At 43.1% G+C, this 14,909-nt stretch overlaps 1 protein-coding gene across 1 annotated transcript in view; it reads right to left on the bottom strand.

The window, feature by feature from the left end:
* Positions 1 to 8,576: 8,576 nt before the first annotated feature.
* Positions 8,577 to 14,909, bottom strand: part of TEP1 (telomerase associated protein 1) — a 41,312-nt gene continuing 34,979 nt past the window's right edge. Inside the window, exons 43-55 of the mRNA XM_082844478.1 lie at positions 14,656 to 14,769; positions 13,576 to 13,683; positions 12,836 to 12,968; positions 12,676 to 12,752; positions 12,437 to 12,569; positions 12,165 to 12,301; positions 11,881 to 12,005; positions 10,648 to 10,791; positions 10,404 to 10,500; positions 9,565 to 9,670; positions 9,253 to 9,458; positions 9,019 to 9,123; positions 8,577 to 8,779 (exon numbers count right to left, since the gene is read on the bottom strand). Of these exons, the coding sequence (XP_082700604.1) occupies positions 8,657 to 8,779; positions 9,019 to 9,123; positions 9,253 to 9,458; positions 9,565 to 9,670; positions 10,404 to 10,500; positions 10,648 to 10,791; positions 11,881 to 12,005; positions 12,165 to 12,301; positions 12,437 to 12,569; positions 12,676 to 12,752; positions 12,836 to 12,968; positions 13,576 to 13,683; positions 14,656 to 14,769 (1,608 nt within the window). The 3' untranslated portion in view covers positions 8,577 to 8,656. The remainder of the gene's footprint in view (positions 8,780 to 9,018; positions 9,124 to 9,252; positions 9,459 to 9,564; positions 9,671 to 10,403; positions 10,501 to 10,647; positions 10,792 to 11,880; positions 12,006 to 12,164; positions 12,302 to 12,436; positions 12,570 to 12,675; positions 12,753 to 12,835; positions 12,969 to 13,575; positions 13,684 to 14,655; positions 14,770 to 14,909) is intronic.

Below are 14,909 nucleotides of genomic sequence, written 5' to 3'. Positions count from 1 at the left end.
CCACTGGCTTCTTCGGGCTTTACTTCTGCAAGCACATATTTCTTCTGATGTTAGTGTATCTTTATTTTCAGGACAGAAAATACAGCTTCTCTGCATATGCCACGGCTCGCTGCAGGTTACTCAGGATCCTGTTCTGTTCTTTCACAGCAGAATAGCCTCTGTGCATTGAGGGAGACTAATGGAGGTTCATGTTTTTCTCCATTTAATACAGTTTTTCTGCAAACTGGAGTTTGTTGGGTAGTATTATAGGAAGGGTAGAGGCAGCAAAGACTGAATTGTTTCCCATACAAATCTTCTCACTTGCCTTTTTCCCCTGTTTACCACCTGCAGACCAGGTCTCCCACCGCTTAGCATCCTAGGTCTCAGCAGATGTCCAAAATTTTGGGTAGCACTTGGAGGACTGTCACTAAGCCTAAATATATCTCAGGGAGGAAGGGAGAGAAGGAGAATGATTTAATGTACCCCACTCCATCTAAGAAGTACTAAAGTCTAAAACAGATCCAGAGACTTCTTGACTATTTGTAAACACATGCAACACAGATAAACACACACATACAACATACTTCCTTAGTAACAATGAAGGTTATTTAAATGAAAACAAGAGTTTGTAACTTTTTAGAGACCAGATTACCAATATCTATCAAAAATTTTAAATGTACACACCCTTTGACCTAAAAATTACAGATGTACATGTTTACATAGATGATGTCACTGCAGAATTGTTATATGCAAAAAACCCCATAAATAAGGAACTAGTTAAATATATTCTCTCATTGAAATAGTATGCTGCTGTTAAAACTAGACTATACACTTCAAAAAAATGTAAGAGAAGGGAATACTTCCCAACTCATTTATAAGGCAGTATAAAACTAAACCCAGATAAAGATATCACAAGAAAATTATAGACCAGTATCCTGTAAGAATGTAGATACAGGTGCAGTGGTTAATAATCCACCTGCCAATGCAGGAGTCACAGGTTCAAGTCCTGGTCCAGGAAGATCCCATACGCTGCAGGGCAACTAAGCCCGTGAGCCACAACTGCTGAGCCCGTGTGCCGCAACTACTAAAGCCCACGTGCCTAGAGCCCATGCTTCGCAACAAGAAGCCACTGCCATGAGAAGCCTGCGCACTACAACGAAGAGCAGCCCCTGCTCGCCACAACTAGAGAAAGCCCGCGTGCAGCAATGAAGGCCCAACACAGCCAAAAATAAATACATTTATTAAAAAAAAAAAAAGAATGTAGATACAGAGACTTCCCTGGTGATCGAGTAGTCAAGAATCCACCTTCCGATGCAGGGGACATGGGTTCGATCCCTGGGTGAGGAACTAAGATCCCGCGTGCTGCGGGGCAACTAAACCTGTGTGCCACAACTAGAGAGGCTGAACGCCGCAACTACTGAGCCCGTGCACTCTGGAGCTCGTGCGCCACAACTAGAGAAGCCCGTATGCTGCAACTAGAGAGAGAAGCCCACAATGAAGAGCCCACATGCTGCAATGAAGACCCAGCTCAGCAAAAAAAAAAGAATGTAGATACAAAAATAAAATACTATCAAGCCTAAACCAGCAAACCATAAAAAAGGATTATACAGCATGACCAAATGAGATTTATTGCAGAAATGCAAGGTTGGTTCAACATACGAAAATCAACCAAAATTGATGGTTGTGACTTTTGCCAAATGTAGGGCAAAAGTCACATGACCATCTCATTAGATGCAGAAAAAGCAATTGGCAAAATTCAACACCCTTTCACGATAAACATTCAACAAACTCAGAATGGAAAGGACCTTCTTCAACCTAATAAAGGATGTCTATGAAAAACCGCAAAAAGACTGAAAGTTTTTCCCCAAAGATCAGGAACAAGACCAGGATATCTGCTCTCACCACTTGCATTCAGCATTGTACTGGATTCTGGGCACAGTAATTAGATAAGGAATAGAGGGGAAAAGGCATCTATATTGAAAAGGAAGAGGAAAAACTATATTGGCAGATTACATGATCTAATATATATATAGATTAGATTACATGATGTAATATATATATATAGATTAGGTTACATGATCTAATATATATATATTAGATTACATGATCTAATATATATATAAAGCCCTAAACAATACATACAAAAGGAAATTAGAGATAATAAGTTCAACAAGGTTGTGGGATACAAGATCAATATACAAAAATCAGTTGTATTTCTATACACTAGCAATGAATAGTCTGAAAAGGAAATTAAAATCCCTTTATAATAGCATCAAAAAAAATTAGGAGTAGATTTAAATCACAAAACTTGTACACTGAAAATGACAATACATTATTGAAAGAAATTTAAGAAGACCCAAATAGGTGGAAATACACTGTGTTCATGGATTGGAAAATTTAATATATCTAAGGTGGCAATACTCCCCAAAGTGATCTACAGATTCAGCGCGATTCTGGTCAAAATTCCAATAGCCTTTTTGCACAAGTGAACAAGACAAACCTAAAATTCATATGAGATTGCAAAGTGATCTTGAATAGCCAAAACAATCTTGAAAAAGTTGGAGGACTCACACTTTCTGATTTCAAAACTTACTACAAAGCTGTAGTAATCAAGAAAGTGTGGTACTGGCATAAAGATGATATATAGATCAATAAAATTGGAGAGTTGTGAAATAAATACATGTATCTATGGTCAACTGATTTTCAACGAGGATGCCAGGACTACTAAAAGGGGGAAAGAATAGTTTTTTCAATAAATGGTGTCAAGACAACTTGGATATCCACATGCAAAGTAATCAATTTGGAATACTACCTCACACTATATGCAAAAATTAACTCAAAGTGTGTCAAAGACTTAAATGTAAGAGCTAAAACTATAAAACTTTTAGAAAACACAGATGGAAATCTTGTGACCTTGGATTAGGCAATAGTTTCTGAGCTATGACACCAACAGCACAATCAACCAAAGAAAATAATAGTGTTCATCAAAATTTGAAACTTTTGTTAATCAAAGGACACTATCGGGACTTCCCTGGTGGTCCAGTGGTAAAGAATTCACCTTCCAATGCAGGGGACACGGGTTCGAACCTTGGTCGGGGAACTAAGATCCCACAGGCTGCAGGGCAACTAAGCCTGCGTGCCACAACTACTGAGCCCATGCTCCTCAACTGGAGAGCCCATGTGCTGCAAACTACAGAGCCCACACACTCTGGAACCAGTGTGCCACAACTAGAGAGAGAAAACCTGCACACCACAACTAGAGAGAAGCCCGTGCGCTGAAACAAAGAGGCCACATGATGCAACAAAATACTCCACGTGCCACAACGAAGACCCAATGCAGCCAAAAAAATAATTAATTAATTATAAATAAATAAATAGATACACTAGGTGAAGGAAAAAAAAGGACACTATCAAGAAAGTGAAAAGACGACCTACAGAATGGGAGAAAATATTTGCAAATCATAACACGATGAGGATCCAGTATCCAGAATATATAAAGAACTCTTACAATTCAACAATAAAAAGATAAATAGGGGCTTCCCTGATGGCGCAGTGGTTAAGAATCCACCTGCCGATGCACGGGACATGGGTTTGAGCCCCGGTCCGGGAAGATCCCACATGCCGCGGAGCAACTAAGCCTGCGCGCCACAAGTACTGAACCTGCACTTGAGCCCATGAGCCACAACTACTGAGCCAATGTACCACAACTAGCCCGTGTGCCTAGAGCCCGTGCTCCGCAACGAGAAGCCACCGCAATGAGAAGCCCGTGTACCGCAACGAAGAGTAGCCCCCGCTCGCCACAACTAGAGAAAGCCCACGTGCAGCAACAAAGACCCAACGCAGCCAAAAAAATAAATAAATAATAAATTTATTTACAAAAAGATAAATAACCCAGTTAAAAACCAACCAAAGAATCTGAATAGAAATTTCTCCAAAGAAATACAAATGTCCAATAATAAGCACATGAAAAGATGTTCAACATCATTAAATATTAAAGAAACAAATCAAAATCACAAGATACCACTTGACAAACACTAGCAGGGCTGCAATTAAAAAGACCAAAAATAACAAGTAGTGGTGAAAATGTGGACGAATTAGAAACCTCTCATGTTACTGGTGAGAATGTAAAATGGCTCAGCTTCTTTGGAGAATAGTTTGGCAGTTCCTCAAATAGTTAAAACGTATAGTTACCATGTGACCTACCAATCCTGATCTTAGGTATGTAAAGAGAATTGAAAAGAAATGTTTACACAAAAACTTGGACGTTGACTGTTGATAGCAACATAATAATAGCCAAAAAGTGGAAACAACCAGAATTTCTATCAATTGATGAATGGATGAACACAATATGGTGTATCTATACAATGGAATATTATTGTATTATTTATTGTTATATTGTATTATTATTATAAAATGGAATAAAGTATTGATACATGCTACAAAATGGATAAACCTTGAAAACATGCTAAGTGAAAGCCACACAAAAGGCCACATATTGTATGATTCCATTTATATAAAATGTCTTGAGTAGGCAAATCCATAGAGATGAAAAGTAGATTAGCAATTGCCAGTGGCTGGAGGAAGGGGTGAGAGGGGAGTGATTCGGTACAATGTTTCTTTGGAGGTAATAAAAATGTTCTGGAATTAATGGTGATAGTTGCAGTGTTGGAATATACTAAAAACCACTGAATTATAGGGTGAAAAACAGGACTCCCCTAACACCACTAGTCCAGTGCTTAAGGCTCCGGGGGAAGGGGGAACGGGTTTGATCCCTGGTCAGGGAACTAAGATCCCGCATGCTGTGCAGTGTAGCCAGGAAAAAAAAAAAAAAGTGAAAATGAATTATATCTCAATTAAAAATGCTATACTGAATTTCTGTGATATATATTTTTCCTTTAAAAATAGTGGCCAAAAAAGTTGCATTGAAATATACATACTATGTAGTTTAAGTAATAAAATGCAATAGGCTCTCAAAAAGTAAAATAGATATTCACGAGTCCATACTGATATGTGAATGACTCAATATATAAATAAGTGGGGAAGAGGGGATAAACATTCCTTTTAGAATTTCAATTAATATAGAAGGGCTGAGGGAAATAGAAAATCATCATTAGAAAATCACAGTCATAATTGCTCAGGCAAGATTGATGCATGAATATTAAAAAGTCAGTGAAAACAGAATATTTGCATAGTCTAAAAAAACTTACCTCAAAATTTATTGATTTTGTGGTGATTACCACAAATTCTTTGATATATCTCCCTCTTAGAGGCTTAATCCCCTTCCCCTTGAGTGTGAGCTAGACTTAATGACTTGCTTCTAACAAACAATATGGAGAAGGTACAGTAAGAAAAACCTGGCAAACATCGCATCAACCTTACAAGTGATCAAGGTTAACACCACTAGTAATAAGTCATGTTGATATCATTGCTTTTGATATGATGTAACAAGAAGGGCACATCATCTCTTGTATTCTTCCTTTAAATTCATAATTTCAGTCTGTTCATGAGAAGACAGCAGACAAAGTCAAACTGAGGGATATTCTACAAAACACCTGACCAGAAATCTCCAAGAATGTCAAGACTATGGGAAGTCTGAGACAGGGTCACAGCTGAAGGATTAGACTAAGGCGCCATAATGACTAAATGCAATGTGATATTCTGGATTGGACCTGGAACAAAATGAAGATATTAGTGGAAAAACTGAGGAAATCGAATCACATATGTAGTTAATAATATTGTATCAATGTTAATTTTTTGGTTATGTAAGATGTTAACACTAGAGGAAGCTGGGTGAAGAAGGGTATGTGGGAATATTCTGTGTAAATCTTAACTGATCTCTTTTAAAAAAGGACTAAGAGCCATTCTACTGGAAAAGCATCAACACAGGTTCTTTGAGGGTATAACTGTGTATCTGGTTCCTAGTTCTTCCAGATACATGGTAGGATGACACTTCCCTCCCCTTTGACAATAGGCAGAGCCGTGTGACTTGCTTTGCTCACACATATAAAATATGAGTGGAAGTGATGTGTTTTATTTCCAGGTAGATATAGAGCCAACAAGTGGGGTTTTTTTCTTTTTTAAAAATTCTATCAGTTCCCCATATATATATTTTTTAACTGAAAAATTGAGTCCAGATTTCATCCGACTGATTAAATATATACCAATAACCAAGACATTTTTGAGAAAGAATAACAAGGTGATACTTGCACTAGTGGATAAGGAAAAGAACAGTCAAGCACTTCCTGAACATTTACCATGTAAGTGTCAACTACTGTTCTAAGTGTTTCACATGTTTTAACTCATTTAATCCTCACAACATCCCTAAAAAATAGGCAATATTATTATGCCTATTTTACAGATGGGGAAAGGGAAGCAGTCTTGTTAAAACAAATTTCTGACCTGTCATGGAACAATACTTTCGTAAAATATAATAAAAATGAAGTACCAGGAAAATGAACCATCAAGAATTTGTGGAACAGCACTGGTCCACAAACCAAACTTTGTTTTTGTGTCGTGGCCTCTCCCGTTGCGGGGCACAGGCTCCGGACGCGCAGGCTCAGCGGCCATGGCTCACGGGCCCCGCCGCTCCGCGGCATGTGGGATCTTCCCGGACCGGGGCACGAACCCACGTCCCCTGCATTGGCAGGCGGACTCTCAACCACTGCGCCACCAGGGAAGCCCACAAGCCAAGCTTTGAATAGATATTTTCTAGATTTCAAAAACAAATTGTGGTGAGAGTTCCCCGATGGCCAAGTGGTTAGGATTCTGGGCTCTCACTGCTGTGGCCCAGGTTCATTCCCTGGTCAGGGAACTGAGATCCTGCAAGCCGCACGGCACGGCCAAAACAAACAAACAAAAAGACCCAAACTGCACAGATGTGTAAAAACAGATGTTAAAAACTGACACATGAAAAAGGTGCTTCTGTGGGTTGAAGAAGACTGTTCCAATGTCCTATGATCCTATAATCCAGTGACTATAATTGAACTCATCCAGGCACTGGGAGACACTGAAATTGTTTAATGATAAGAACTCAGAAAATATTTAACGTAAAACCTAAACTGATTTTCCCTTCAACTCCCTTGGGGACATATTTACTGTTACCTAGAACCTGTTCTTCACTCATAGCAATTATATCTCCAAGATAAGAAAGATCACACCCTTCAGGTGGACCTGGTAAACAGAGCTGAGTCTACTGAGCAAGGTATGCTTTACTTTCTCCAGCCCCACTCCTCCATCCTCAGCTGGGGTGCCTTTGTAGAATTTTTAGAGCATGGAAGACAGACATCTAGGGCTTCCTCCTTCCTTGGCCCATGCTTTCAGGGGAACAAAAGGCAAAAGATTGAACCCAGTGACCTCCAGGATGATGCTGTACCATGGTTCTCTGTAGCGTTTCTGGGTAATGGTATGAATCATAAGTTTCAAATTACCTTAACTTGGACTTCTAGTCACAAGGTTCATGTAGAGCAGGTAGTCTAGAAGGTATATTTAGAGCCCTGCATGAGGCATGGGATAAAAGACAGAAGCATGACCTACGATTAAAACTTATCAGCTGATGGCATTCCTTATGTCTTTATCCCCAGGCTGAGAGAGAATATGAGGCATTGGTAGAAATAAGATAAAGTCCTTCAGGTGATTTCTCCACATAAAATCTGGAATCAGGGCAAAGTAAGAATGAAACTGAGTACCCCTCAACTCCCTAAATCCAGAAAACTCTAGACCAGAGTGCAGTGATATGTCTCTGAGAGAACCCTACCAACCCAGGATAAAATCCTGTAATAGCTCTGGCTTATCATACACAAGTCCTTGACTTCTTGGACACCGAAGACCCTTAACCCTTCCTTAACCCTTAGAAAGAAAGGGCCTCAGGGAACTTCCTCTCCCATAAAACAGACTTATAGGAAAATAAGAGGGTCACAGTTTACTTAAGAGGGTCACAGTCCACAGCAAGTCCATGTGTAGGCATTGTTCCACCTTTCAACTCATTTTATCTTTATGAACTTCAATTTGAGAGAGACACCCTTTTGTGATCTCCTCCAAGAACGCAAATTACTATACTGACTAATGCTTCCAAGTTAAGTGGCTGCCGCTTGCCCTGTCAGAGGCTGTGAAAGCCAGAAGACACGTTCTGCTCTCAGAGCCCTGGCTTCTCACCTCTCACCTGGGCAGTTGGCTCTGAGTAGATGGGGCTGCTTCTGTGACAGGAACCTAGCGTTGTCCTGGTTCTATCCCAGTTCTTTCCAAATACCCTGAACCAGGGCCCAAGGGACTCATTCTTCCTTCTCTTCCTCTTCCTTGAACAAGTGAGAGGTCTTCAGATTTCTGTTCAAACTAAGTGCTGGTCAACATCGCTTTCATTCCTCCTCCTGGTAGGAGTCATACCTTACGGTCCTGGGGCCAGAAAATGACACAAGAATTCTAAAGCATAATTTCAAAGAATACTAAAGATCTGGTTCACTTTCTTGCAGTTCTGGTAAGGATTAATGTTAAATCAGAAAAGAAACATAAGAACATTCATATTCTTCCCTCTTGGTCCAAATCCACATTAAGAACACAGGCAGGACTGCATGTGAGATTTTCCCACCTTTTATTTATATAATTGTATCAAGAACGTAGCCACTGGTGTCTTCAGGCTTTGCATCTCTAGCACAAGCGGCCTCTTTGCCCTGAGCAGTGATCTTCATTCCCAGGACAGAAAGTATACATTGCCCTGTGTGTCTCCCACTGCGAGCTGCAGGGCAGAGTTAGGACCCAGCCAAGGTTCCAGGCAGCTCACTGCCCCTTCACATCGGAACAGGCCCAGCTACAATGGGAACAAAAACGGGAGATGTGGGCTACAAGCCTAGGGCCTCCTTACTTATTTGTCTCACACCAATGACTTTTGTTTAGAAACAGGTTAGTTGCACATTACTGCAAGAAGGACAGAAGAACACAGTCTTGATCTTTTGCCCTTTCTTACCCCAAGTTTGCTCTATGACATCCCTTTAGCCCTCCTTACACACACACACACACACACACACACACACACACACACACACTTACGAGCTGCATACTGGGTCTCTCCCACAGTTTAACATCTCTGTCCTTTGAAGCTGTCACCAGCAACTCAGGCAGCACGTGGAGGGCTGTGACAGAGCCCGTGTGAATCTTAGGGAGGGAGGGGAAGAGGTGTGGTGAGTTCTCAGTGGACCCTCCTCAGACAAGGAAGCAGAGAAGTCTGCTGGGTCAGACCTAGAGCGTCCCCCCCAACGTCTGTGACCTTTCCCTCAAACTCACCTTTCTACGTTGCCGTGTCTTTAGCTGTGGGACTGCTGGACAGGTATACGTGTCAGCACATACACACGCGTCTGTCTCTGGAGTTCGGGTTTCAGGCATTCCTACTTTTTCCTGCCAGATATTACCTGTGGTCCATTCTCCTTCAACGTTGCATCTAGCTAGGTTCCACAGCGTCCCATCAGAGCTGGCACACAAAAATGAGGACTCTGCCATTTCAAGGGCAGAGTTTGAGCCAGGTCTTAGACTTTGAAGGATCCACCATCCTCCCCTAGGCCACCTCTGGATTCCTTGGGCCCTCCCATCACCACTCACCAGATTCAGGTTTGGCCTGAGTTACCGATATGAGGGTCTTATTAGGATTCTCTAAGCTCAGATCAAATTCTGGGCACTCTGCAAACTCTCCTAATTCCTTTTGGCTCTGTGAAAGGATAGATCATTTTGATTAGCCTACTTGTATCACTTACTGCTGCCCAGACAAAGCAACTCTTTTCTGCTCTGGGCTGGTCAAGATTTTTCAAAATCGTATCCTAGATACAGGAAAGTACTGATACACAAATCTTAAATGGACATCTTGATAAAATTTTACACGTGTATACATCCATGTAATCCCTGCCCAGATCAAGATGTAGAACATTTCCATCACCCTGGAAAGTCGCCTTCACGCCCCTTCCCAGTCAATACCAGAGTATCACCACCCCCAGAGCTAACAATATTCCGACTTCTGTCACTATAAATTAGTTTTGCTTATTCTTGAACTTCATTTAGGTGAAATCATGTAATATGTAGTTTTTTGTGTCTGGCTTCTTTCGCCCAACATAATGTCTATGATATATATCTGTACTGTTCCAGACACTGCTAATACTCACAGTGGCAAGACAAGACAGATATGAAGAAAATGCAATGAAAACAACTAGGTTTATGGTTTCCCACGATTCTTTTAAACACTAGAATCCTTTTTAGTATCAATGAAATCTTATAGGGAAACCCAATATAAAATGCTCTTAAGTAGAGCTATAGTTGAAGGAAGAGAAGGGTATTTGGAACCAACTGCTTTTCCCTTCCTTCCTCTTATCCTCCATCATGGCCCCAAGGCTTTAAAACATTGGTCCTGGACAAATGTTTGTTTTAACACACACCCAGACAGAACTTACTGAGAAAGAAAGAACTCTGAGGTTCATTGACTGCAGGACAAACACACCATAGTCCTGGTGGGTGGACAACATTATAGGATCTTCTGAATAGCTTCTCCTGGTTGATAAGAAAGAAAGAGGCTAAGCCCAGGAATACCTCTCCATAAGACCCCAATGTTTGTTCTAGTTAGACCCAAACTCAGGGTAGCCACTAACCCACTTTTCCTCTTTTCTCCAGCCCAAGAGAAAACATTTTGGATCTTACCAGATTACAGAGGGCTCATCACCTGGCTTCATGTGCAGTAATTGCAAATCTGCTTTGGCCAAGATGAGGGAGTGACCGTCAGGGACCAGACTTACACCTGTCAGGAACCCTAAGTCCTCCTGCAGAACTCGGTTCAGGTGAAGACTATAGCGCAAAAAAGGATACATGGACAGAGAAAGATTCTACTTTAGTCCACCTCTCTCAGCTCCCCATGAATTCCTCAGGAGTAAAGTATAAAACAAAATATATCACCATCCCTACAAATTGTGTTCCTCTTTCTGTTTTTGTTATATTAATTAGTATTCATCATACCATCATCACCTTATCTGCTCAAACCAGGAATCTCTAACATTCCTGTCCTTTCCTTCCCTCCTGACCTCCAATTGATTGATAAGCACTGTGGACTCTACTGGCAACACATGCCTAAATCTTTATCTCTCCTTTTCATCCCCACTGCCCACGTCAGGGCTCACGTTCTGTCTTCCCTGGACTAGAGCATCAGCTGTAAATGTGGTCGCCCTACGTTTAGTATCTATCTACTACTAACCATCCTCCGTGTGGCCACTAGAGTTCTCTTCCTAAAATTCAGATAATTATTCTGCTCAAAATTCTTAGCACTGTGCCCTCTACAGCCTGGCCCCAGTTCATTTTTTCAACCCGATTCCCCACCACCACTCGCACCAAGAACCCAAAGACTGAGCTATACTCAGAACACACCACGCACTCTCATGCCTCCATGCCTTTTGTTAATGCTACCTCCTCTTCCTAAAACACCATTCCCTTCCCTTACTGATTCAGAAAATTCCTACTCATCCTCTAAGCCCAATCTCAAATAGCAACTCTTTTGTAAACAGCAAATGTCTTAAATTCTGCAGCCCCAGGAATTTTACGTATATAAAATATATATATATATATAAATATATATATATCTTTATTATAGCAGTAATCACTCTGCATATTGTTGGCAGTTTACTTATCTGCACATTCCTGTACTGTGAGCTCCCTTAGTTAAAAATTAATTTCAATCTGGTTCACACTGCCTGGCCCAGAGCTTAGCATAAAGTAGGCACTTGATAATTATTACTTAAATTGACATGATGAGCAGAAAACAATTTCCCAGTGACTTTTTCCTGCTTACTAACATCCTATTGACCTAGTTCAGAAGTAGAAGGGAGTGATTTGAGCAAAATCCCAGATGTAACTGTATTCATTAACCCAGCCGCCTCACTTCACCTGAAATTTCTGGGTGCCGAACCCTTCTGCAGTTCCACTTGCCACTCACTGACTTTTTCATCAGCACTGACAACAATCAAGGTGTGTGCTGAGTACCAGATCAGAGCACTGATGCGGCCTGGAGCCTAGTGAATACAAGTTTATTTCAGTATATCTGAGGAACCAGGATTAACCTTCTTCCCCATCCCAGGCGTCTACGCAACCTCTAACCCCGGCACATACCATCAGATACGTAGCCAGGGCAGAATTCACATAAACAGAGAACTGAAGTTGACCCCATTCACCTGTGCTGTGGCCACAGCCTTTGCTTCCTGCCACAAGGTGAGTTCCCCAGCTTGATTCCCAGACACTGCTATAGAACCGTCTGGGGCCCAGGCCACAGCAGTGATGGCTGCATGACTCCTGGGTATATATGTGTCATCTGGAGAAGAAAGGAAGTGATTCATTAGGAGCTGGACCACTGTTGGGATACAAGAGGAGATAGCAGGCTACCCTTGACCTTCTTGGTCCGACAAACACACCCCCCTTTCACACCTTGAGTCTCTCTACACCTCACCTGCTTCTTCAGGTACCTGCCAGAGCTGTATGGAACCATCCTCTGAGGCAGTCAGCAGGAGGCCTGAGGTTTCTGAAACAGCGGCTGCACTGACTGGGCCACTGTGTCCCAGGAGGCTGTGTGTTTGAAACACCTAGGAGGAAAGGATGGAGATGGCACAGTGGGGAGGTGACACAGCAGGATGCTGTACCATCATACCCTCTCCACTGCCCCCACCCAAGGCCTTTCAGGGAACTCACCAAGAGTGGATTCCACAACCGTGTGGCCCCATCCAATCCCACAGTTACCACCAGAAGCTCTGACCCCAGCTGGCCAGCTGATAAGATACAGAAACTGAGTCAGGAGAAGGGGAGAAGGGAACAGGCAGCGGGGACGGGAAGGTGGCTGACATGTCATTACCTGCACTGGGCTCCAGGGCAGCTGCACAGTGGCTGATGGGTCCTGGGTGAGCAGGGATGCTGGTCATCTCCACACCCTGATGGTCCCACACTTTCAAGGTCCCATCTCGGCCCACAGATACCACGTGCCCCTCCTGCCCCAGAGCACAGGATAAGAGAAGAGTCACACTGAGCGGGACATGGGAATTACGACTCCCGCCACAGAGGTGTGGGCTCAGCACTAAGGGCCTAGAAGATGTCAAAGAATGAGGACACCCTGGATAGTGGGGCTGGGAGGCTCAGGACTTCCATCATGCCACGAGGTCATGATACTGAGATACTGTGTTTTCATGCTCTCCCTCCCCTCACACCAACCCTCAGCCTCAATACCCTAATCCTGCTCTAATTCAGGCCCAAGCATCTCACTTTTTTTTATTTTATTTTTTTTTTTTGCGGTATGCGGGCCTCTCACTGCTGTGGCCTCTCCCATTGCGGAGCACAGGCTCCGGACGCGCAGGCTCAGCGGCCATGGCTCACAGGCCCAGCTGCTCCGTGGCCTGTGGGATCTTCCCGGACCGGGGCACGAACCCGTGTCCCCTGCACTGGCAGGTGGATCTCAACCACTGCGCCACCAGGGAAGCCCAAGCATCTCACTCTTTATACTCCTTTTGCCTTTGGGATTAGATACGCAATGCATCCAGTCTCCCAAAGCCCCCTTAACCTTCCCAGGGACCCCCAGTGAGCTCTCCACTGCCTTCTCACCACGGCCAGCACGGCGCTCACGGCACTCTGGTGACCCAGGAACTGACCAAGCTGCTGTCTCGACTCTGGGTCCCACAGCCCTACAGAGCCATCACTGGAGCAGGAGACCTGCAGAGTCAGAGGGCATAGGAGTGGAATAATCAGCATCCCGCCAGCATTTCTCTATACTTATAATGTAGGGTGGAGGGCTGTAAGCCTTGTGATTAACAGCAAGGGCTGTCCTGGGTTCAAATCCTAGTTCCACCATTCATTGCTTGGTGACCTGGGGCCAGTTCATCTCTCTGGGCCTCAGGCTTCTCATCTGTTCAACTAGGATAATGACAGTGTACCTACTGATATGGGGCTGAAGCATCTACGTAAAGGACTTAGCAGGATGCCTGGTACATAGTGAGCATTGAATAAATAGTAGCTATTGTCCTTGTTATTAACATAATGTCAGTCAACAACAACTTTCTCTCACCCCGACAAAGGTGAGAAGTCTGCAACGCCCAGGAGAGATCTGGCTGCCTAGAAGTCAGGGGTAGGACAGACAATGACAAGTCTATTCAATTGCTACTCATTTCTTTTTGAGAACAACAGGGACTGCGTTGGAAAACTAGGCTTTACCAACGCTGAGTGCATAATTTGAGACCCATTTTTCACTTAGGACCAAAGAAATCATAGCACTACCTTTACCTGCAGACACAGGGCATCCTAAGGCCTTGGGGGGACAGTTCTGTGTTCTTGTTAAGAGCATGGGCTTTCTTATCATAAAGTTTACTGGCTCAGCTTCTTCACCTACATGACCCTGGAAATGGTCTTTAATCTAGCTGAGCTCGATATCCTTGTCTATGAAATAGAGAGAATAGTAGTATCTTCTTCACAGGGTGTTGTAAAGACTAAATGAGGCCGTATATGCCAAGGGCTTAGTCCAATGTCTGGCACATACTAAGTGCTCAATAAATGTGCACTATTATATTGGGTGTTAGAAAATCATATACTATATTATAAATGGGTATTAGGAACAGGATGAGGTGGGATGTGTTGTCCTCCCCCAGGGACCCTGCTGAGCTTTGTGCCACCCCCCACCCCTTCACTCACCAGGAGGTTGTCTTTGGTCCAGGCACAGCCAGTGACCCAGTCTCGGTGACAGGCAGAGAAGGAGCAAATCAGAACAGGGGCTTTGGGTGTCCTCACATCCCAGCAGAGCAGACTCTGGACAGGCCCCAAGAGAGGAAGCCATCAGGACCATAGGACACCAGGGCCATCTCAGGCAAAAGGTTTCAAGGAAAGAGGGAATATCAAAGGAGGACGGGTGGACAGATCCCGTACAGGCCATTGAGCAAAGCAAAAAG

Source organism: Leucopleurus acutus, assembly GCF_964270905.1.
Source record: "Leucopleurus acutus genome assembly, chromosome: 1".
Classification (NCBI taxonomy): Eukaryota; Metazoa; Chordata; class Mammalia; order Artiodactyla; family Delphinidae; genus Leucopleurus; species Leucopleurus acutus.
This window is presented reverse-complemented; position numbering and strand designations above follow the sequence as displayed.